General features: G+C 39.5%; 1 protein-coding gene across 1 annotated transcript; it reads right to left on the bottom strand.

Annotated features, from left to right (window-relative positions):
- Positions 1–300: 300 nt before the first annotated feature.
- CFAP300 (cilia and flagella associated protein 300) lies at positions 301–23,290 on the bottom strand. The gene is made up of 7 exons (XM_086481752.1): positions 23,181–23,290; positions 22,599–22,680; positions 20,863–20,935; positions 15,007–15,173; positions 12,684–12,856; positions 5,246–5,312; positions 301–432 (listed from the first exon to the last, which is right to left on the bottom strand). Exons 1-7 carry the CDS (start codon positions 23,288–23,290, stop codon positions 301–303), a joined length of 804 nt encoding a protein of 267 aa, XP_086337878.1.
- Positions 23,291–24,887: the final 1,597 nt, after the last annotated feature.

Here is a 24,887-nt window from a genome sequence, read left to right as displayed (position 1 = left end):
CGCGGATCCGAAAAGCTGGTTCATAGAGACAGGACGTGTAGAGAAATCCCTTTTATTAGATCCAAGGGGTGAGGAAGGGGGGCACAGAACTGCCACGAACAGCTTCAAGAAGTTTTGCCTTGTAAAAACAGAAGAACTGACGTCACTGATGGCACAGTAACATCTACGTGAAGGTGTAGCCTCTCAGAGTGTGGAGTCAAGGAGCACGTCCTCCTTCGTGAGAAAAAAGGCCATTTCTGCCTGAATTAACGCAGAGAAGGGCACCACCATTACAGCGCTGGAGAGCATCCTGGTTTATAACTAGTCGGTAAATGAGCTTTCACCAAAACAGTGGTACAGGGTGTGCACATGTCGCTTGCAGGGGTCCACGACCAAGTAGGCAAAAGTCTGCTCGTGGCTTTTGCTCGAAGGGTAACACAGGCCGTTGCCATCCTGAGGGAAAGTGAAAAAACCCAACCAGTGTTAGCGACAACATGAGAGAACACATAAAATCTGAATGAAATGTATCGTTTTGTTCCAACTGTAACCGTTTACTTCATGGCAAAAGAGAACACATAGACCGTCGTTTCTTTAAGCAGCATTATGAGGATCCTGACACAACAAAATGCACAGTCGTTACGCCTGCCATCGTTCCAACAACCTTGAGGCAAATGTAATATTAATATAACATGTAAAATTAAACATGTAAGCTTGTGTTTGCACAACTAAAGCCTAAAATACAGATGATTAAACATACAATGGTCCAATCGCGTTTCCTTTGAAACAGAAAAACATTTAGGAGCTCAGTATCGATACATAAGGCTGTTCGATCAGTAATTCTTCCCTTAACATTTGCTAATGCATCTGTTCAGTTTCAAATATTTGCATTTAAGGAAAACCCTCATTACAGCTCTTATAAACCACTTTGAACTGTTACTGAAAACGTTTTGTGTGCCAGTCCTCAGGAAGGGTTTGAAGCGAATCTGGGCTCCCAGCTCCAGAATCCTCATGCTGAACCAATGCGTTCAGCTGACAGCCGCCACCGCGAGCGCGGGGCTCTTCAGTTTCCCACCCTACACCTGCCCACGTCAATAAAAGCATCAGCGCTGACAGGGCAGCATGGCCTGACACACACTTCAAAACTAGTTGGGGTCTGGAAACTAGGTGGGGGGTAGATTTTTTTTTAATATTCATTCAGTCTGGTAATGGATTATCTAAAAGTTCTACAAATACGCAGCTGATGCCGCCTCTCTTTTAAAACACATAACAGTTTCCCCCGACTCCCCAACACCTTTACATAACAGTCAAAGAGAGGCCGGTTCTGTTCCATTGTTTTGCCTCAGGGAAACTGCTGTATTGCATATATTGTCCATTTTCCCCATGAAAATTCTCCCAGACTACTCCCGATTGGAGACACGCCTCTCACTTCTGTTGTTGAAGCTCTCTTCCTCGGCATAAAATAAACCATCTTTTTTTTCGGACCAAGGAACTGTGAAAACTGTGGCCTCTCGCAGTGGGTACGGTAGTCGGCTTAGAAGGAAAAGGCCTGGGTTCCAATTTCTGCTTCAAGCGCTGTTTGTGAATTTTACCCAGTAGCTGTTACTGGCACCCCTTTTTCTCTCCTGGTATTTCAAAGAGGATGAAACCCCACTACATGCTCTGGAAATCTCTACTATATGTTCCAGTGTCTTCCTTTGGGGTGTTATGAAAGACCATAAATCTTAAGCGCCACCAGAAAAGCATTAAGACAAGTAGAGATCTGATGATGTTTATTCACGGCGTTTTCTGATGGCAGTGGAATGCCGCAAGCTAAAGCCAGCACTCTGTTTTTAAGCACCGCAGCGCACAAGCTCTGTACCTCCCTTGTTAGGACGGCTAGCGCTCTTCAGGTGTCTTAGGGGTACGTGCGTGTCAAACGCTGGATTCTCAACTGCAGCAAGGAGAGAAAGCACAATGCCTTCGGAGTTTGAACCAAAAATAACCTAAGCTCATGCTCGAAACTGAAAAGAAGGAAGAGGAAACCAACACCAAGATGTGATTGCTAGTTAAACCTTTATCCCATTGCTGCTGAAGATCCCGATCCTGCAGTCCTTACGGAATCAACCGATGTAGTTGAGGTTTTGACTGTTTAAAGGCAGTGTTAGCGGACTAAAAATTGGTCCAACAACTCAAAACCAAAACCGAGTCAAGTTCTGGTGATGAGGCATTTCAAGAAACTCCAGGAAAATAATAAATATAATTAACTAAATGAAAAGGGCTCTTCGATTTATTTTAATTAGTAAAAGAAGTCATAACCCCCCTAAAATCCTTGAGCATAAAGGCTCTGGAATTTACAGACTTGCTCTGGTTTTTAGAGCAATAGGCTGCATGTACCCGAATGAAGAATCACACCAGTTCCATCTGCAGTGTGGATGTTGGTTCAGACACACAGGGGGTGTAATGATTGATTTACTGATGTTAGAGTGGGATCATTTTATTTTTTCCTCATAGGAACACAGATAATCAGCTGATGATTTGAGAGTACATATGCATAGCATAATGCATAGCATAATACTGAAATAAAGACTGCTGAATATATCTCAAAACTGCATCATTTAATCAACAATTATTATTTTTAATTTTTTTTTTAATAAACTATGCATTACACTGATTTCTGTCAAGGCCATAGTTTGGGTTTAGGTAAAGAAAGTCCTAAAATACCGGTCAGCACCCAAATACATCAGCTGTAACCGCATTTCATCATATGCATGCCCCAAAGCTCTCAAGGGTATTTGGAGTTCAATAGAGTACTTGGTCACAGGGTTGAAAGTTATTTCTCTTGTGATGCCCAGGTCTATCGAGTTGTGATGCTGAGCAGATCTACAGGCATTTATAATACACCTTAATATCTTGACATATTTACACCTCTGACAGTGTGCTTTTTCAGATACTGTTCCCAAAACATGGGCTTCTTGGCCACAGCTAAGAACCAAATAAAAAGGAACGGATAGTGTCAGGACTGTGTTATATAAAGCTCTTAATCCCTGATCCTATTCTACTTGTGCAAATATACAAGGATATTTATTTGTCCATTTATTAATCCAGCTTTCGAAGATGTGTGTTCTAGCTTCTCAGCTGCTCTTCAAGCCACTTTTACCAGAACAGCTTTTTATCATTTCTATCAGGCTAAGAGGGAATGTGCATTTCTTTCAGACACAAATCAAGAAAATATGGCTTAAAAATGGTTGGGTCAACTTTAAGATTATAACAACACCCTCTACAGTTGTTTACCAAATGAACTCAGAAACTAACTCTCCTACAGCAATGTAGCTATGTCCTTGAGAGAAACTTTCCATCACAAGCACAACATTTGTGCTCTAGTAGGTGCCCTTCCTGTCAGTTCCAAGTAGAGTCTCAGGGGTTTTGATCCACGGAGCCATCAGACCATCCAGATATTCCTGTTTAAGTCAGTCTTTATTCTGAGAGAAAATTCTTCAGAATATTCTTTAATGGAATCAGAATTTCAGAATTCTTTTCCACTTCACACATTTTCAGAACGGGCAGTAAAGCCCAATTTCCCCCCAAGACAACAGGCAGGATAGCCTGCTCTGGATTCATGCTGGATTTTCTTTTGTCCATCCACTTTTTTGTTTTCCAAAAGTTGACAAAGTTTTGTCTTTTTTCTTTTTCTTTTTCTTTTTCTTTTTCTTTTTCTTTTTCTTTTTCTTTTTCTTTTTCTTTTTCTTTTTCTTTTTCTTTTTCTTTTTCTTTTTCTTTTTCTTTTTATTTTTCTTTTTTTTTCTTTTTCTTTTTCTTTTTCTTTTTCTTTTTCTTTTTCTTTTTCTTTTTCTTTTTCTTTTTCTTTTTCTTTTTCTTTTTCTTTTCCTTTCCTTTCCTTTCCTTTCCTTTCCTTTCCTTTCCTTTCCTTTCCTTTCCTTTCCTTTCCTTTCCTTTCCTTTCCTTTCCTTTCCTTTCCTTTCCTTTCCTTTCCTTTCCTTTCCTTTCCTTTCCTTTCCTTTCCTTTCCTTTCCTTTCCTTTCCTTTCCTTTCCTTTCCTTTCCTTTCCTTTCCTTTCCTTTCCTCTCCTTTCCTCTCCTCTCCTCTCCTCTCCTCTCCTCTCCTCTCCTCTCCTCTCCTCTCCTCTCCTCTCCTCTCCTCTCCTCTCCTCTCCTCTCCTCTCCTCTCCTCTCCTCTCCTCTCCTTTCCTTTCCTCTCCTCTTAATACTGATGATATTTAATGTAAGGCAAAGATAGGGGAGCTCTTAAAAAGCATGCATCTACCTACCCATGGCAACCTGTGAGGTTCACATCAACACATTTGATTCAGAGACGGGGAGGAAAGATTAATAATAGAAGAACATCAAGTTATCAGGGGTTTGCTTTTTTTAGTTTATTTTACTTACAGTTTGCAGCCTAGTAGAAAGGTCAATTTTGATACACCCATAAAGTGCTTATTTTCAAAAACCTTTCAAAAGCCTGTTGTGAATCACATACAGCAATGACCCAGAGCTGAACAACTGGGCTATTGGCACCTTCTGGGGCAGTTTGTGCAGTCTGGAATGACATCAGCTAGGTCTTTTGAAAGTGGGCACATTATCTGACGTTTTAATTATTACACATTTTGGTCACTCAGGAAGAATTTGGAGTAGTTCATCCTAATGTAGCAATTGAATGACAGATATGCTGAACCTAGTAAACATGCAGCCAGTTCTCAAACTTATCTCGATGGTAAATGTAGGATTTTGCAAGAGAAACAGGTAGGAACGAGACTTGACAAGGGAGGAGAAAAGAGGTTAGCTGTCACCTCACCACCCCAGCCTCTCTGTATACTAAACTTCCTTGCAGGCTTTACAGAAACAGATGCAACGCAAGCTCTGCCGAAAGCTCTGCCAACATTTCTAAAAACGGAATTATACAAAGTCAAGAGTGGAGTCTTACTCCTTACTGCTATCTCAAGTAGATCTAAACCCAGAATTACTTAGCCCTAAAGATACATTTTTTTCATAAACTAGTTTCTGGATGACTGCAAGTGTAATCCAGCAAAGCTATTTTTAGTGAGCTACCAAATAAAACTTTAGTTGGTGGTTATTGATGAAGAGTTAGTAAAGTGGACAAGAAAAGATGAGATCAAGGAAGGAGTTCATGAATAAAAAATGACAACAACTATGGAAAAATATCCCTTTAAATGGAATATTATGCTTTCTTTGTGTAAATGTCAATTCATTATTTTCATGTTATGCATGTTACTTCCAGTAAAATCCTGCACAAAAAAATTGTTCATACTTACATATGCAGACACTCTGAAGACTGTAGAAATAATATGTATTTCTTTTGTTTCAGGATTCTTCTGAACACTGAAATACGGGGAAATAACACATACTTAATACGTACAGTAAGCACTGGTCATTAGAATCTTTCATTCAATAAATACATTTTTAACATATGCACTGTGTTCTTGCTCAAATTTCATCAATTTTAAATTAACAGTTAAAATTCAACTCACATCACATTGACCATGAAAAGGTATGTTGACCATTGCTAGATTACGGGGATATTATGGCATTTTACTGAGACCTATTGAAAGTATCTAGTCATCGGAGTTGGTTTCACTGTTTTCAGCTACTAAATCACAGCAATATTGCCCAGGCCTAGATGACTCCAATATAACATTTGATTTTGATAGCTATGAAAAGTTATTCAGCCAAACATTTTGTCAAAATCTTTTCACATATTCTTTGAGAAAAAAAACTGCAAAGTGAACTGCATCTTAATACAGACTACAAGAAGTAGCAGCAGTACTGGTGAAGAAACACAGACTTTAGCTCATTTTTAATTAATATATAACTATGGTTTAGGTGCATTTTTCCTCCTTTGGAATGTGGCGTGTATAAACAGCTATGCAATTTAGGATGATATTGGTTCTGAATTTTTACATTTCTAGACTGTGTGTCCTGTGAAGACTGACATTTCTTCCATCCATCACAATTACTAATAACAGTAAGATATCCTTGCCAAACATCTAGGCATCTCAACATCCTAAATATAAGTATTTTTAAATGTGTCATTTTTCCTCTGCTTTAAGTGATGCTTACATTTCATTATAAATTAGATCGTATAACTTCTATTAATTTATCTAATTTCACAGATTCCTATTTACATGAACTCACTGTGGAGCCGTTGAGCCTCACTTATCCACATTCCATACTTACACAGTTCCAAGAAATGTGTAGCTCAAGACCTGCCTTGTCACACACCGGTTCAGTTCCCAGGAAAGGTCCCAATACAGCCAAGTCGCTACAGGATGTGTGTCACACACAGCCCCACAGTACACGCCGCACCAGCTCCGAGCTGCCTGTGACAGCAGTCCCCTATGAACACTGCTTTCGCAAACCTTCTTTTTATAAGCACAAACAAACCCCAAATGAACCAACACCATCTTTGTTGATTCAATCTCTCCAAGCAATAAAAGAAATTGTCTCTCTGATTTCATCTGTAGAGTAATGACACAGTCGTGTATGAATTAAGCGATAGCGTGAAGCTGATCTTCCCTGTGGTGAGTCAGTAACCAGGCTTTCTCAGAATTTTTCGTTGCAACTGACATGTTGATATACTCCACAGTGGATTAAGACAGCATTGCTGAAACTGGTACTGGCCCCGGCTGGCTGCCTTACCACCCCTCTAGAGATTACTGCCTTCCCAGCAGGGACAGCTCAACTGGTTCATGACTCAGCTTCTGCACCATTGCAGTGTACAGACCAGCATGTTAAGATAACCTAACGTGGATGGCAGCTTGTGCCAGCGTACCGGGCTGTGAACTCCAGCAGTTCAGAAACTAAACTGTTCAGCCATCTCTGCTGAAAGAGTGACAACTTTCAGAACAAGGTACCGAGGGTCAGTGGAGTTAGCACTTTCTACCATATACCAGCACCCCCAAAAGCTACAGCTGTATCTAAGTTACTCTGGCTTCATATTCTTGTGTCTGAAAACAATGCCTTCGATTTCTGGTTTCTTAATTTTTATGTTATATATATATCTAGGATAGCAAAGTGAGGGGTGACAGAGAATAAGTCTTCCTATTTATTCCACAGCCTTGAGAAATTTTCCCCTTGTGGTTAGCTTCCTGTAAGTCATTTTTCAGACCAAATGTTTATTTCTAGTACTTTGGTTAATTTTTAAGGGAAAATAATATATCTGCCAAAATCAGATGAGATTCTTCCCTTGCTGAGTTGAAAGAAACCAGGAGGTTGCCTTTGACAAGCTCGTTTGTTCTATTTCTTTTTTTTTTTTCCTAAAACGTTTTAGAACAAACTCCCTTGTCTTCCTGAAGAAGATAGTATTTCCTTAAAAATAGTCTTACTGCCTCCACTTTGTTCTTCGAAATTGTTAACTTCTAAACTGTTCATTGAATATGGTAGTGCCTTCAGCGTTTTAATGTGCACCTATTCTCTTTTTAAGAAAAGCAAACTTCGTCATTGCCTCTCAATTCACTTTGGGCTCTATTTATATCCTAACCTTTCCAGCAATATTTTATTAGGCTTTCCAAACATTAAAAGAACAACTCGATGCTTTCACATAAATGCATTTGTTATGGGGGAAAGGGCATGGAGATGGCACAGAAGGAAGAAGAGAACAATGACTAGAAGATAGCACAGCAGCTGTCGCCATGGAGAGACACTGTCAGAAAAATCAGGGGTTAAGTACAGAAGACAGGATTTATCAACAAAGATTCATAGATTATGTTTTAATTAACAAGTTTTTGTCATGTGAATGTATTCTTCAAGTAAACCAAAAATACCGCAGCGAGGATTTTGCAATTATTTAGTTTACATAAGGTACAACACTTTACACTAAAATTTTGGATGGATTCAGCTGGTCACAGACTAATTACTGCTGGATTAGTAACACACAAGTTGTGCATTAATTCATTAGGAAGTAATTATTACTCTTTTTACAAAGGAGAAAATGCCTGCCATTTAATAGTTGTATTTGGAAGTCCCCAGCTGTGCTTGTAAAATATCTAGAGCAGTTAATTTCAGAAGATTATCGCATTCTGCCATAATAAAGCAATACACGTGGAAATACTGTAATAAAATGAAATCTCAAACCCTTTGACACTATTTTGAACACCAGTGCCTTGGACTTAGAACTCAGGAAAGGCCAGAAGAAAGCCTGTAGGCAAAAGAAGTGGGGAAAAGCTTGTAATAGATCTGCTGCTCACGGCACTAAAGATGCTTTTGTGGGGCTCTTCCTGCGAAGGCTCTTTTCCATAAGAAAAACTGTTACAGGACCGAACAGCAGTGGTTTACACCTCTATAAGCATATCGTGATAGACTAAGTTCATCTGTGAGGGCTAATTTTTCAATGCACATCAGCTAATAATTCTTTTACTATCCATTTGTTTTTCACCAAGACTTCTGAGCCCTCAAGACATAAAAACTAAAGCTTAAGAAGAGCACAGTTTACAGAATTAATTTTAATACCACGAATAGTTTTTAGTATCACTTTACAAAGAGTAGAAAGTATCCAATGTGACTGCAATCCAAGATGAAAAGACACCAGACACAGGATAGTAGTCTAGAAAAGAAGAATTTAAAGAATAGTTGGTATTCAACAGGAATTTGAAGGTGAACTGTTTGGTAAACACTACTAGACCACTATTCTCATTAGCAACTGTTTACTGAAAATAAGAGGCCATAAGAAGGTAATTTTCATTGCTTTAATTTTCTAGTGTAATTTGTGCAGAAATGAAGTAAGTAACACAGTGCACAGCATGGACTAGAAATTATAAATTGGTCAAGACTGTGGCATGAGTGTCCCTCTTCAGAGCTGCACTGCTTATCCTTTCACTGGCTTTTCCTCTCTTAAGATGGTGGTAGGAAAACAGCAACATCATTTTGGAAAAACTGGAGACAGCGGGAAATGAGAGACAGAAGGAGACAACTGTGATTGTGAAGCGGGAGGGAAAGTCTGAAATGTCAAGATCAAAAGCTTTTCTCATAGGACCTTTGATATTAAAAGAACTTAGTATGAAAGGAGTAAGATAAAAGATGTAGTTAAATTGTTTCTTTTTCAACTGGTACTCAGTGTTAATGCCACCTCCACTGTGTAATGGGTTTGCATAGCAAGGTTTTGATACAGGGGGATTACAGGGGTGACTTCTGTGAGAAGCTGCGAGAAGTTTCCCCTGTGTCCGATACAGCCAGTGCCAGCCAGCTCTAAGACAGACCCACCACTGGCCAAGGCTGAGCTCATCAGTGACGGTGGCAGCGCCTCTGGGATAACGTGTTTAAGAAAGGGAATAAGTTATTGTGCAGCAGTAATTGAGTGAGAGAGAGGAGTGAGAATATGTGAGAGAGACATTTCTGCAGACACCAAGGTCAGTGAAGAAGGAGGGGGAGGAGATGCTCCAGGCACCGGCGCAGCAATTCCCCTGCAGCCTGTGGTGAAGACCACGGTGAGGCAGGCTGTCCCCCTGCAGCCCATGGGCGGTAGAGCAGATATCTGCCTACACCCCGTGGAGGGCCCCCACGCCGGAGTAGGTGGATACCTGAAGGAAGCTGTGACCCCGTGGGAAGCCTGCACCGGAGCAGGCTCCTGGCAGGACCTGTGGCCCGTGGAGGGAGAGAAGCCCACACTGGAGCAGGTTTGCTGCTAGTGACCTCATGGGGCCGGGGGGGCCACGCTGGAGCAGTCAGTTCCCGAATGACTGCACCTCATAAAGGAGACCCACGCTGGAGAAGTTCATGGAAAACTGCAGCCCGTGGGAGGATCCACGCTGCAGAAGTCATGGAGGACTGTCTGCTGTGAGAGGGACCCCACGCTGGAGCAGGGGAAGCGTGTGAGGAGTCCTCCCCCTGAGGAGGAAGGAGCGGCAGAAACAAGAGTGTGATGAACTGACCCCAACCCCCATTCCCTGTGCCCCTGCACCGCTCAGGGGGAGGAGGGAGAGAAATCGGGGACAACGTTAAGCCCATGAAAGAAGGGAGGGGTAGGGGGAAGGTGTTTTAAGATTTGGTTTTATTTCTTATTACTCCTTTCTGAGTTGATTGGTAAAAAAATTACATTTTTTCCCCCAAGTTGAGTCTGTTTAGCCCATGACGGTAAATGCTGAGTGATCTCCCTGTCCTTATCTCAACCCACAAGCCTGTTGTTATATTTTTCTCTCTCCTGTCCAGCTGAGGAGGGGGAGTGATAGAGTGGCTTTGGTGGGCACCTGCATCCAGACAGGATCAAACCACCACACACTGGCAGTGAGAAACCAGCAGATATTTATAGGCACAGAAGTGGAGAGACACATGGTAGATAAATATTGAAGAACAGTTATGTCACATGAACTAAGTAGATGTACTTCAAAACTTTGGAGGAAAGCAAGCAAGCTGCCAACAGGAAAAAAAAAACCAAAACCAACCCAAACAACAAACACCCAAACACCAAAAAACAACCTTGAAAGGCTTCTACTCATATTGTATAAAGGACAGAAGTAGCACGCACACACACACACAAAAAATCACAGAAATATTAAAATGTCCAGTAGGGAACAGGTTGAGGGCAAACCTTGAAAGCAGGATGAAATTGTGGAGGATTGTGGCAGATGCTTTTTTTTTTTTTTAAGTAATAAGAACTACTTGACATCCTTAGTGAATTTTACAGCAGGAAAAGAAAAAAGGGGAAAAGGTTTAAGGAGACAGGAAGGTAAAGAAAAGGAGTGGCTTAGAACAAAACTTGAACATGTTAGGAGAAAACAACTCAACAGCAAAGGGAAGCAATAAAGTGAAGGAACTGATTGGATTTGTGCTTTGTCCTAGGTCAGTACAACTACACAGGAGCAGAAACAGCGGTAGTCAATGCAGAGTCAACTAAGGCCAAGGATTAGAGTTACAAACAGCTCGTTTCAAGGGCAGAGCGAACCTTTTAAAAGAGAAGGGAAGGTAGGTCTGAAGCACTGATGGACCCTTTCATGTCATATTCGGTATTTCTGAAGAACCTACTTGGTTTCCATCTATGCACTAATAAGAAAGCTCTGGTGAGTAATCACAGTATTGAAATTAATACATGCAGCAATCTAAGGTCATTATTTATAAAAATTATCCTTGGAATACTGATAATGCTCAATTTCTCTATTTCAGTGGTTTCTCTAAAAGTATCAACAGTTCTGCTGCTACTTTAATCGTTTATTTTAGATGACCCTGGGAAACAGCATGTGACTAAATCAACTTGCACCCTGAAAAATACTGGCCATTAGAAAATCTGAAAGCTGCTTAGAAGTTATTAAAGATTGGTAAGCTTCTTTGGTTAAGTATTACAAAAAAAATCCTGAAACCATCCAAATAATTTATTTTAAATATTTTGTTTGGATATAGCAATCTATACACAAGTGCTGCAGAAGTAAAGAAACACTTGGGTGATTAAGAATCTCTGGGTCCAATCCTTTCACTCTATCTTTGTTCAGATATATAAATGTTACTCCATTAAATTTTATCCAAAGACATTTTAAGAACAGACTTAATGATGAATACATCTTACACAATTTTTTTCCTAATATGCTTCTGTATAATCTTAAAATAGGAGATAAAATAACAATTGGTCATCACACCATGCCAAATAGAACTGAGAAGGAAGAAAAATACCAATTCCTACTTTAAGCAATTTGAAGCCTTTGTAGTGTACATTGTAGTGCATTACTTAGGATCCACATTATCAGAGTTCTAGTACTATCTCTCATTTCACAGGTCTGCAATTGCTTTCCATAGTTCAGGTTAATATTGTTCTTTATACTATCCCACAAATACTTATTATAAGTGGCAAAGTATAAGATAAGGTTTTACTAATATCATTAACGATCTTCATATTCCCATTAGCCTAGCTAGGAATGAGTCTTTGCATAACTGGTAACTACATTTCATTTCCCACTAACCAGGAAACAAGAAATTTTGTCAATTGGAGAAGTCAGCATATGGATATATTGAAACAGGGCCAAAAAATCCCTTTTTTTTCCCTGAATTTGAATCTCTGATCAATCACCTCTAATTTCAAGGAAAAAATACATAAAATTCCGAACAATTCCACAAGCCAGACCAGGCAAAAAACATGTGTTAGTCCACTGTGCCATGTTAAGGGCCAGATTCTATCACCCATCGCTTTACGCTGCAAGAAGTGTAGTTGTGGAATTAAGAATGCCAAAGTCCAACTGTATTTTTAAAAAAATAATCAGATGGAATAAAATATATACAGAACTAAAAATTTCAACTAAAGTATTTAAATTTTTAAATACAAAGCCAAAACCAGCTTGAAAGTAGTCCAAGACTGTACATCCAGGATTTAACTGCTGATATTTTGTCAATGACAGTGGAAACACAATCTAGCTCCAGCGCCATGTCATGTTTTCAGTAGACGGTTACAGAAACAAAAATCTTTAAAATGGGAGTGAATTATAAAACATCAATGTCCATATATGTATATCCTGGTTTTGGCTGGGATAGAGCTATTTTTTTCTTCTGAGTAGTATAAAAAAAGGTTTTATGTGGGACAGATGCCATTAAAATTGCACATATTTTGCCATTGAACTACTATCATTGTTGCACGGTATTTCGATAGCTGAAGACAAACAGGCTTGCAGATTGATTAAATAACAGTCCCATTTTTGAAGCAGTAGTGCACAATAAATTTACACAAATCGATAGAAAGTATGCACAGCATATACATATGTAATTGCATACAACACTTACCTCACCAAATCTTTATATAAAGCTTTCGTAGTTTCTAAGTATGGGCCAATCACATCTTCAAACTGGCAAAGAGTTCCTCCAATGCAAAGATGCTTAAAAAGACAGAACAGAAATTCCTTGCGATCCAATTGGCTGAATAAGTCATAATGGTCTGAATCTTCCAAAAGCAAGACCTTGTGGAACAAGAAAATAACAAAGAAGTCAAATAGAAGAAAATTTCTTATTTGAGATTAAGTTTATGAACAATGCAACCACTTTACTGTATGTCACACAGTAAGTGCTTCTCTCTAAATCCTTCTTCCAGTGATGCAATTATCTTCAAAATTTATAGATACAATATAAAGCAGAATCATTGTCTGGTGAATTGCTCACCATGCTAAGGGAACATCAATAATCTGAAAATAATCTAACTATACTTGGTATGTCAATGACTGCTAGCTTTTGTCATTGGTAACTTTGCCTACATTTGCTTTTTTACTCTAAGTTTACACAGTTATCTCACATTTCTAAAGGAATCCCAAGGACGTCTCAGAGGAGATCGCTCAAACTCACATCATTCTTTACTGCAGACTCTAGTGAGCCTTTAGCTGTAGCCTGGGTTAACCAGACACACTATCCAGCTGCCTCCATGCGTCTCACCTGCCTTTTGCTGCAAGCTGATGTGAACACAGAGGACTTCCCACACTGCACACTGTAAGGGTAGACAGGAATGGTAGCTCAGTATGGCCACAAGACATTTGAGTCACATCAGCCAAACTGCAGATGCCAACCCAGGCAAACTGGTCAAAGCTAGACATGAGCTTACCGCTCTCTGGCCCCCTTTATAACATCATTACACAACCTGAGTAAAAAGGGATCAGGGTAGCAACTGCTGTTGATGTCCACCTCATACGTATCCCAACCCCCTTCTTGGTTGAAGGAAGTGAGTATGTGGTAGGTAGGAGAAAAACATGGAGTTTTGCAGCTGAGGGCCACCCTCTGGCACCAGGAGACAGACAGCCTGCTGCCCCCTACAGTCTACCATCCTAGGGCGCTGACTATTTTAATCTCAAGTTTTGATGCCGTTCCTAGAAGATTTTGTCTCTTAATTCTTTCTGCCATCTTAGGTTTTATGAGTAGGAACCACGTTCATTTCTAACAAATGGGAATCCTTCAACTTGCAAATGCAGACACCCACATCCCTTCCAAAGGAAGGGGAATGGAAAGAGACTGAAACTCCAATGATTTTTTTATTTTAAATGTTTCCTCTAACTTTCCTACAGCGAATACACTTAATTTTCAGAAAACATTTCAGATGTACCCAACTTATAAATACATAGTATTTTGAACTGCTAGGCTACAAACCACATCTGAAATTCAAACATGAGTTTGAGTTCTCTCCTTTTCCCAGAACTTTACAAGACAGACCAGTATTTCAGGCCACATCCTGTAACCAGTGTCACTGGTTCAAATACATTGCCTTCAAAGGATTTGCCAAGTGCAAATGAGTGCAACTCTATAATTATTAAGTACTTATGTTGATTATATATACAAGGAAGAGCAAAATCCAGTTCTCCCACACTATGCTTTGCTAATGCTAAACAAACATAAGTTAAAAAGATTGGTTTAGCTTATGAAGTCAAAAGAAACACTTACAGTGAAGACATACGTTGATTAAGAAGGTGCCACTGTTAGAGACCTTCTTTTTCAGAATAATCTGCTCTCTAACACCTCCACTGGAGTAAAACAAACAGTTTTTACCTTGCAGGCCTGTTCAGGAGTTATATTTAGGCCTTTTCCAGTGTTCCACTGAAAAATAATTTCCTTTTTCATAGTTTCCTCTCCTTTGTTTCAGAGAAAATACATGAAGATGACTTTCCGTAAATGACTTCACATATGACATGGTCAGCATTCCTGGCCAGGAATGCTTTGGGATGTAGCTATTGAGTACATTCAATTTCATCAGCTACCTGGAAGGTTGGGTGAACCCACAGCTCTGGGTACCACAGGGCCTTCCCATTGGCACCACTTCTTTTCCCCTCCTAGGCAAAAGAGTAGCTGCATTTCCCCCATACACACCCAAGCACTGACTGCTTGAGACAAGGGTGCGTAAAAGAAGGTTTTACCTTTTTCTCCCACCTAAAAAGAAAAGAGGGGCCACCTGGAAAACAGCCGTTGCTTTCACACATTCAGGCACTGCAGTGTCTCAGTTGTTTCTATGGCTATTGATGCCCATTTGTACCATGGTAAGTATGGTCAAGAAAAAAAAACCCTGAAAAATGTGTCCTTATGGTACCTAATAAAGCATGTAAAATTATAAGAAATTATTCATTGCTATACTGACCTTCCTTAATTCATCAGAGATGAGAATATCATCATAATAATCATCATAACATTTGACAATATCTCCAGTTTCTCTAACAACTCCTTCAGAGTACAGCCGATCAAAAAATGACATGGAAATCTGTGTACAGGGCACCACCGTAGCTTCAATTTTTGTCACTTTGGAACCTGGAATATATAGGAAAGCTTCATTCCAAGTCTCTTGCAATAAATAAAATAGAACTTCCATGTATTAATGGTTTTACAGTAATTCATAATTTGATACAGTGTGGAAATAATCAACTTGTCTAAATGGTTGTATGTGGCATGTTCTTCATGAAAAATACATATCATGTAAGTATGACTCAATCACACAGTCCCTCAAAAAACAAAGCAAGCTAGGAAAGAAACAAGCATCAAGAAAATGTTAAATTTGTCTAAATGGTACCTTCCATTAAGGCTCAAGTGTCTGCTCCCCCTGTTGGTAGTACTATCAACCGACACAAGTCACAGACGAAACATCAGTCACTTTAAATCACACCCTCAGAAAATCATATTCCACAGCTTAAGCCCTAAAGAATCTGAGGACAAATACCAAATTTGGCGTGATGAAGTACAAGGGTCAATAGCTGCTAATAACACCCCACAAAGTAAAAAACTAAATGAACACAGCCCTGATGAATTTTTTGGTTTGTTAAGTATTGTATCTGAACTTTCTGAAGAGTTGTTTTGTAGCTACTGGAAGCTTTACTAACCAGCTATTTCAGAAGATGAAAAAGGTACTATCAGCACTTCCTGTCTGAATCTATAGTATTACTTCTGTAATCATAAAGTGCATTTTTCTATAATTTTTCTGTTTTCTGTGCTTGCAAGTCATCCAAGGCTTGATCCTGTTGCTCACAGACATCTAGTGCCATTTGAGATGCCCTACAGTATTTTACTTAATGAGGTATTGGTCCATAAGGGCACATATCTTCTCCATATACAGTGTTACATCTACAAATTTGTACGCGTGGTATTGGATTATATAGATATAGATACAGATATAGATCTATAAAACTCAAATAGCATTAGACTCTGTGTTTAAAAAGCTTTGGACTCAGTCCAGTTCCATCTGCTCTTTACGGTCCAAGTGTTCAGCCCGAATGTTGTAACACATTCTCTACTCATCTCCAAGTCCCCCTGAACACCCTTTGAAGTGCTTCTGAACAGGAGAGGGGAGGAGAGCACCAGTGAGCATGAGCACACAACTCAAGGGCAATGTGTCTCCGCAGAGATAATATTCACAGCATTCCAGCTTTCCACCAGTTTCCTCTTGTCTTTTCTCCTCTATAGATTCCCTTGGTGGGAAACTGGTCAACAACATCACAATATCAAAAGGCTTTTGACCATACAATTAAAGATAAAATTAAGTGGTGTCCTGACAAACTGACCTAAAGGATCACTGAAGACTAGCATTTAGGAAATGTCCAAATTTCGCTCTAGATGACAGTATTTCAGGAATAGAAACATGCTGAAAAGGGATGTATGAACCGTGATGCTTCCAAGAGCACCTATCCTTTCATTCTGATCCTAATCTTTGCAAAAGTAGCATAATCTGAAATTTCTCTTGCTCCTACACTTCAAAAAAGTCCTTGGGATTTCTCCCATTTATTCTTATATGAAGATTATTTATTCATAGGTTCAGCAGGACTGGCATTTTGGCATCTATATCCAGGTAAGCTGTACCACCTACCTGATCAACACTAAGAAAAAAAATGAAGAGGCGTTACAAGTTGATGGCTTGAAAATGTGTCTACTTAAGCTAAAAATACTGGCTTGAAATTTTATAATTATTTTATTAGGCCAATGTGATGTAGAGAAAACCAGCTACAGAGTAAAGCTCAGCATTTGATTGCTTGGCTTCACATCTACAGGTATGGTTATGAAAAAGGGTACCTTTTATTAAAGAAAAAGGCTTAGGACATTCCCCTACCTGACCACATAGTGACTATCAAAAAACAATCAAATTATGTAATCAAAATCACAACTCAGAAAAAACATGACTTACAGCCTCACAACCTAAGGGAAAAAACCAAACTGATTTTTATTTTTGTTTGTTTGTTTGTTTATTGATTTGTGCTTCCTCCCACCCCCTCACCTCCAGACTCCTCTAACTTCTAATTCTCCAGCTTCCTTTCACAGGGATAGAGTTTGTATTTAATAAGACCTAAATCAGCCTCTAAAATAGAAATTATTTTGTAAAGACCTGTGAATCAAAAACTGAGTGAAGATAATAAAAATCAGATGTTAAATGACTTGAGAAAAAAGAGACATCTTAACATTTTCCTAGTTATTGAGCTCAAAGTGTAAGAAATTGAGCTATTTATATGCCTTCAAACTGTTAGGATTTTATTGGGGGAGGGAGAGGAAAGGAGACACTCTTCTCCTCTGAAACAAGATTTTATGAAATCTTTCGTCAGGAAAAAATATCAAGAGCTTTGTAATCTACTCAGTAGTTCAGAAAACCAAACTATAAATGGAAAAGTTTAAATATACTGGAAGCTCCTATTCTCCATTTGAGAGGTGAGATTTGAAATTGGAGATTCAGAATTTCCTGGAAAAGAGCGACCAGTTTTACTAGCACTGTAAAAGTGAGCAATAAAATAGGAAGAAGAAATGCCTTGACAAGCCCGTAAGTGGAAAACAAAGAGCTGAGAAGTACTGAAGCAGATTAAGCTTCTTATAACAGCTAGCTCTGGAATATCTATAAAGTGCTGCCAATATACTTTTAAAGGAACATGTTGCATGTCTAGTATGGGCAGATAAACCCCAGATTAGGTGTATTTAGAATTCCTCCAAAGTTTAAGCAAGATTTTTACTGCAGAGAAACATCCTGCAACTTACTATTTACGAAACAGTTTATATAGAACAAACATAATGCAAGTTCAGTGCTCTGTGCTAAAAAGATGGTATTTCCAAAGTAAAAGGTGCGGGTTGGTGATTTATAGGTTCAAATGGCATCTAAAATTTTTGCAAATTATAACCTATAAGAGTAGTCTAAAAAATGGCTGATTTAAGATTACCTTCCAGATTTTAAATCACCATTCCAAAGACAGCAATCCTTAGAGCTTCAAGTACATACAGCAACTAAATTTTTATTTACACAAAAAGACAGTAACCCTGTGCCTTTGAAGATAACTTTGCAAGTGTTAATTGAGCTTAAGCAGATAGAGTCCTGCCTCCTCAAGACTGCTGACAGGTGCAAGGCCAGTAATGTGTCCAGGGAAAAACTACTATTTAGTTTTTATTGCAGCTATTTAAAAATACAAGACTCAAGACATAAGTCAGTATGCATCAAATTTGTTCCTTTTGCTGCTTCTATTTTAGAAATATGAGACTAACAGATGATGAGGGGGGCTTAAAGCACATGGCAGAACTATCAGATACTCTGTCGTGTGGCCACGAAGAGGGGAAAAATGTCACTGGTGCATCAGGCAAAAAAGTGCGGTGTGAAAATAGGTAATTAGGTATCTGTCTGATCAGGCGAAGCAGAGTAGAGAATACCCTTATGTATTGTTTACGTAAAATGTTGTATTTCACGTAATGTTAAAACTGGAGTCCTTGAGACAATGTACTATTGCGGGATCCTACCAGAAATCCCAGCATGTGGGGGAGCTGAGAAGAGAGGTACATGTGGCATTCCTTGGGGACCCCATGTTTTATGCCACCTTTTGATCTAACAGATGGAGACCGAGGATATTATGGTCTGATAACACTAAGGTGAGGATGAAAAGCAGTCAAGAGAAATAAAAAATTAGATTTGACACAGGAAAAAGTAATAAAGAACTTTCAGAAACAGATTTCAGGAAAAGTACATAGATAAGTTACAGAGAAGACCTAAATATGAAACTGAAACCATGCCCACTGAATTAGAAAGAAAAATAAGTTCTTAGTGAGAAGGTAAAAAGGGACCACAGCCTGGAAAAACACAAAGGGATTATGAAAACAACACTCTCGTAATGCTGTATTGATGTTTTATATAATGCTGACATCTTTCTGTGGGTCCATAAATACTTTCTGCCCAAGCTCATGGTGGGGAGGAGAAGGAAGGTTTCTAAGCACCTATCTAAACCCCACTTACATTATGTATCTAAAATATCTCCCCCCTGCAAAAAACTCCTAACATTTTTGTTTGCAAGAGAACAAATACAGTGATTAAATCAACCCAGATAATGTAATTTTCTTCAGATTTTCTAAAAAGCAATATAAGTTAATTTCCAGTATTTTCTTTCAAGAACAGGAACTTGTTTTTAAAAGACTCACACCACAGTGATAAGTAAATGGTATATCTGGATTAATGTATCGGCATGCCTGAAGAAGAAAATACTAGAAGATGATTTTTCACCTCCTCCCACTCAAAGCTAGTTCTTACTATATTTTCAAAAAATGCACATGAAGACTAAGTATAGAAAAATGTGCCAACATTCCTCACCAAAAATAGGCAAAGAATGGGAAGATGAAATTTTAAGAGCAAATGGGGTATACCAGCTGTTCAGGATTTAGAAAGGGAACCCTTCCAGTCCTCAGAACAAAATGCGTTACTTCTGTGCTGAGGAAGATAGAGCAGAATCAGGAGTTAAGCTGGAATACTTGGCAAGTGACCCTCCACTCTTAACACGAGGTATGTAACCTACTGACCTTCACGACAGGGGCTGGCAAGTCATAGGCTAGACAGATAGCCTAAAAAAATTCTTGCCTAAAGCAGGAAAAGGTTTACCCACTGTTTGAAATACATTTATTTTCTCTCTGCTTGCCAGAGTGAAGAAGAGGTACCTGAAGGGGGACTTGAGATATTTTTTGCATCTTATATATTTCAATTGTTTTAACAGCTGGATACAGTGTTTGGAAAATAGATTTTGCTGACAAGAAGGTGGCAATGTCTAGTGTCATTGCATATAAGGGGGAAAACCTATGCCAATTCCAGAGAGTTGAAATGGAAAAGTTAGACAATTCCCAAAGCTCCATTAAATATTTACACACAGTAAAGTATTTGCAGACAAACCAGAAGAACTGAGGACTTCCCACTACCCCCTTGTAAAATATTCCTATTAAGGAAAATCACTTTGGCAATGTCAGAGTTCATATTCTGCATAAAATCCCATTACATTATCACATACAATTTCCATGAAACTTTGTGTGTCATTTACATAATCAAAAATACAATTCCAAAGTGGTGCCATAAAATCATGTGCTGTTTGCTTCTGGTCTTTCTCCTTTAGTGTCTTATCTCCATCTACAGACATAATCAAGCATTATGAGCAGGTAATGATATGGCAACAAACTAGAAGTCAACCTTATGCCATGGCTGCAACCAGAGCAACCCATCCCATGGCGCTCTCTGCGCCTCGATCGCTTTGCTGTGCAGACAGCACATTTACACAGGCTCGGGGCTGTGCTCTAGCTCATCTCCTGCGCTCTCAGCTTTAATTTGTAACACAGCAAGAACCTCAGATCTGTCCTAAGCAAGATGGTTGCATCAATAGAACAGTGTCTTTCTTGAAATATTTCTGAGTAAGGTAGTACTATAATTCCACAATTAAGGCAGTTGATTATGTCTGGATACATGATCAGGTCAACTGGATGTCACAGACCATTTAAAACCAATTATAGCAGCTTGGTCTATGGATCGATGCAGGGATCAGGGAAAAAAGTGTAAAAGGTGACAATTTAGTAACAAGCTAGGTAAGAATCTTTTCTTTAGTAGAAGAAGTCATTCTTTAAGATATTTCAACCAGGTGAAGATACACATATACGAACTGTTGATATTAAAAATGGTAAATTAGAGGAAAATAGTTACAACACAGACTTTTTAAACATTAATTTATTCTAAATTTACCCAATGTAGTCCATTGTCCTGAAGCTGAGAGCAACTTTAAACTGGAGTTCACATTTTGATCATTAAAAAATGCCTAGGAAATTCAAATAAGAGAATAAAAGTTAATGAAATGAAACATAAACCCATCATTTATAGTGCCTTGGATACTTTCAAAGCAAATTATAATGATCCAATTAGTAAGTGGATTCTGTATGATCTTTCAGTTTGGATACTAAATATCACACCACCAAATACAGTTTTGTAACTTTGTTTTTGTAACTGTGTGGGGTTTATAACTTTGTGTTTGCCTTTTATATCTTCATGTACGTATTTATATATTCAGTATTAAGGTTTTGCAGTAAAGTACTTTTAGTCCAAGAACACACAAAAAGGCTGTATGAAATCCTTGGAGGTACAGAAAATGGAAGAAGAGAGGAAACAATTCTATCTCTGCATGCAATGTTGTTGAAGTAAAGAATGAAATGCCAAGTATGATTGTAAAATTTATATTTTTTAAATAAATTTGAAGCTTGGAGAAGCATAGAGACACACAAAAATTATTAAACAGATACAGAAGAAATCTGTAAGTTATTGAAGCGATGGAGATGTTCCACAGTAAGACTTGAAATATTCAATCTTACTGATTTGTCAATTAAAAAAGGGAGATATGCATAGTAATGTTGGTAGCTGACAAGTGATAGATAAGCCAATTAAGAAACCCCACACTTATGTATAGGCATACAAGCAGAGTGAATAATCATCGAAGAAGCTGCTAAGAAAATTATGAATTTTTCAGTCTCTGCATCACCAAACCTCTTTACCACCTCCCTGTGCTACAGAGATCTGACTATATAATGTAATGGTGTCTTTGTTCTCAGTTAATTCACAGCTACTCGGAGATCATCATCTCCTAGTGATATTTTTACACTTTTAATTCAAAAGAGAAAAGCATTGAGAAGGTAAATGTGTATTTTGTAAGCTTCAATAATTTGAAATGTTTATCCATGGGAGATGAAATATTGGTGTGTTTCTGTGTGAACTTCTTTAAAATACAAAGAGGCTGAATCCTTTATCCAGGATAACAATATAGACATACAACAAGTCAAAGAGTTGTTTTTAAAACAACAGATGTAAAAACCACACTGTTTTTAAAACCACAGATTATTATTCTTTCTGTCTGCAAACAGGTGAACACATTTGTCTTTGCAGACAACAAAAGTGGAGGACACAGAATCAGCAAGGGACTTGAGTCTCAAAAAGCCGAGAGCCTAAAACTCCAATATAAAGCAATGGTATCCAATAAATTTTAAAATCTTGTATTTTCAGATATATGGTGCATATGCATGCCTAATCGCACAGTGTATTTACTGTGACAAAGCAGTAATAGCTGTGAAGAAGGGTACTAACTGCACACACACTGTTTAAAGTCTCCCCCTGGGTGGACTTCCCAACATCAAATGTGGTGGCCAAGATCAGCATCCAGTTCAGATTCCCATTCTTGGGAATCTTGAATGATTAAATTGGTCCCTCTTAAAACAGAGTAACATTAGTACAGACTAAAATATTTTTACTGGACAATACAGTGGATCCACAAAGCAAGATTTGAGCACCACACCTAAATCACCTACTTTCAAGGAGACAGTGAGCAGGCAAATAGCATGCTAACAGAGCTACAACGTTTGCTGTTATGCAGTTTTCCAGTAGCTATAATTTCATGGGTAAAAAGTCAGCTTAAAATATAAAGGAGTTAGAACTACCATAACAAATTCATCCTTTTGGTAGGCCTTAAACTGCTGGTCAAAACTGAATGCTTGTGCCGTGATCCGGCCTTGCATGGACCTGAAATGGAAAAACGAGACTAAATATTGTGCAGACTTGTTAGGTATTTATTCACCCTACAAATTGGCCTAGGTAGGCTACATAAAGCCCTATTCTGACCAGTTATTACCCCTTTTTTTTTTTTTTTTTTTTTTTTTTCGTTTTCTTCTTTTCATTCTCACTTAGAACCGCCTCCCGCCCCGCCTCGGAGGGGAGGGGGAAGCACAATCACTACTCAAGCAGCATCAGAGGGACGCTGAGAAGCTGAAGTAGGCCCTGGAAGACGAGGATAAACAGTCCGCTCCTCAAAACAAGTGCTGAAAAACACTGAGGAGACTTCCAATTAAAGGGAAAATAAATTTTTAAAAAGAAAAAAAAGGGGAGAGAGACATGGACCCGCCGCCACTCCAGAGCGGGAGTCCTAAGGGCGCAGTGGTGGCCCCAGCCCTCAGCCCCCAGCGCCGCCCGCCCTTTCCCCTCTCTCCCGCGAGGCGCCCCCGCAGCGGGCTCTTCCCCCCCACCATTTGAGGAGCCGGTCCCGGACGTCCCTGTCCTGCAGGGAGGGGAAAGCTTTCTGGGGCAGAGGACGGAAGGCGAAGGCCGCCGCGCAGCGCCGGTCCCCGGCGGACATCTTCCCGCGCCGCCGCGGCTCGGCGGTTGCCGTGGAGACGGCGCCGCGCGGGCGGTGCTCTGCCGCCGCGCTCCCGCCGCTGGGCTCGGCCCCCTCACGATCGTTCCGCCTCCCGGCGCGGCCGCCGCGCAGCCTTCCCCCTCAGGGCGGGGGCCATAGCTGTTCTCCTTCTGACAGGATTTCTTTCGTTTTTACCTATAAAATCCCCTGATTAAACGTCAGTCTTCTCCCCTCCTCCCCTCTGCTCCTGCCTATGGAGGGGGAAAACCCAGGCTGGCCGACAGAGAGCTTGGCAGACCGGCACGCAGAGGCAGGGGCCACCCTTGCTGGCTTCGCCAGTGCCCCCTCCAGTGACATCGTGCGGAAAGAATTATGAAAAGCGCAAAGTTATGAATTATGAAGCTTTAAGGGATCAGGGCTGCTTGTTGCTTCCCAGGGTGTTGGGCCATTTGGGAATAGCGAGGCCGTGCTTGCAAGCTCTTCCCAGGGGAAGAGTTAAGGAAAGTACATCGTTACTTATGGAAGTTATTTTTAAAAGTCCATTAAGGCGAGAGACACCTTGCAAAATTTGGGGAATTTCCTGCTCCTTGCGTGGAAAGCAGTGAGAGTTTAAGGCTGCTGCACGTCTCACACTATATCCTTCAGCAATCCACCCCCCTCCGAAACTAGTTATCACTTTGCTGCAAATCTCCAAAGATGTAGTTTTCCTATTAACCTGTTGCTTGGGCTAAACAGCAGCCCCATTTCTAGGAAGTTTTGTTTGTTTCTAATTTGAAAAATAATAAAAATTAAGTGGAATCATATTCGATTTGATTAGAAAGCAGAAGCGAAGGTGCAGCATGCCACGACGGCAGGGAGCAAAGCTGAAACTGCCAACATGCACTCCCTTGTCTCATTGGCCTCTAAAAGACATGCTACAGATTTAACTTGTAAGACATGTCAGTGAAACAGACTCTTACCAAAAGAATCCAGAAGAAATAGATATCATAAGCCTGTTAAGAAACCCTGTTTAAACATAGTTTCAGTGGAATTCATTGCTCGCTACACACTCACTAATTTTGTAGAAGACTGCTTACACCAGCGGGCTGCCGTTCAGCAGACCAAGTTATTGTGCAGCAGCGATGTGACATTCAAGCAACCATTCCCCTGTATCTTCTCCATTCTGTTTTCTCCAGGTGTTTTCCCACACATTTCCTTTTTTTTTTCCCCAAAAATTTTACTTAGACTTAAACGATAGAAAATCAAGCTATGCTGTACTTCAAGATATTTAAATGGTAGAAACCATTCAAGAGGGGATAAAGAAAAACTGTGGTTTTCTTCTTGATATTTTGATATGATCTACAGAGGAGGCACCTGAAACAAATTATTGTAACTTTATTCTGAAGTTCTCCACCTACTCCAGCACTAACCCACCTGTTAAATTCCCCTTGCCACTAATATTACTAGCCAGAGATTAAATAGCCAAAGTGAAAGAACTGGTTTGGGCAAGGAGTGATGTGTAGCAACAACTACCAAACACATAAATTCTCAATTTCGAGTTGTCAGACTCAAATACAGGGTGAAAAAAAAAAAAAAAAAAAAAAAGGAAAAAAAAAGA

This window comes from Leptosomus discolor, chromosome 1 (assembly GCF_034619465.1).
Source record: "Leptosomus discolor isolate bLepDis1 chromosome 1, bLepDis1.hap2, whole genome shotgun sequence".
Classification (NCBI taxonomy): domain Eukaryota; kingdom Metazoa; phylum Chordata; class Aves; order Leptosomiformes; family Leptosomidae; genus Leptosomus; species Leptosomus discolor.
The sequence above is the reverse complement of the archived record's forward strand: the minus strand, read 5'-3'. Positions and strand labels throughout refer to the sequence as shown.

Bases quoted from the DNA above. Each gene is read 5' to 3' on its own strand.
- CFAP300 (XM_086481752.1), bottom strand. From the start codon at position 23,290: ATGTCCGCCGGGGACCGGCGCTGCGCGGCGGCCTTCGCCTTCCGTCCT. The intron at 22,681-23,180 runs GTGGGGGGGAAG...TTTCCATTTCAG, and splicing joins CGGGACCGGCTCCTCAAATG to GTCCATGCAAGGCCGGATCA. The intron at 15,174-20,862 runs GTAAATTTAGAA...TATATATTCCAG, and splicing joins AGGACAATGGACTACATTGG to GTTCCAAAGTGACAAAAATT.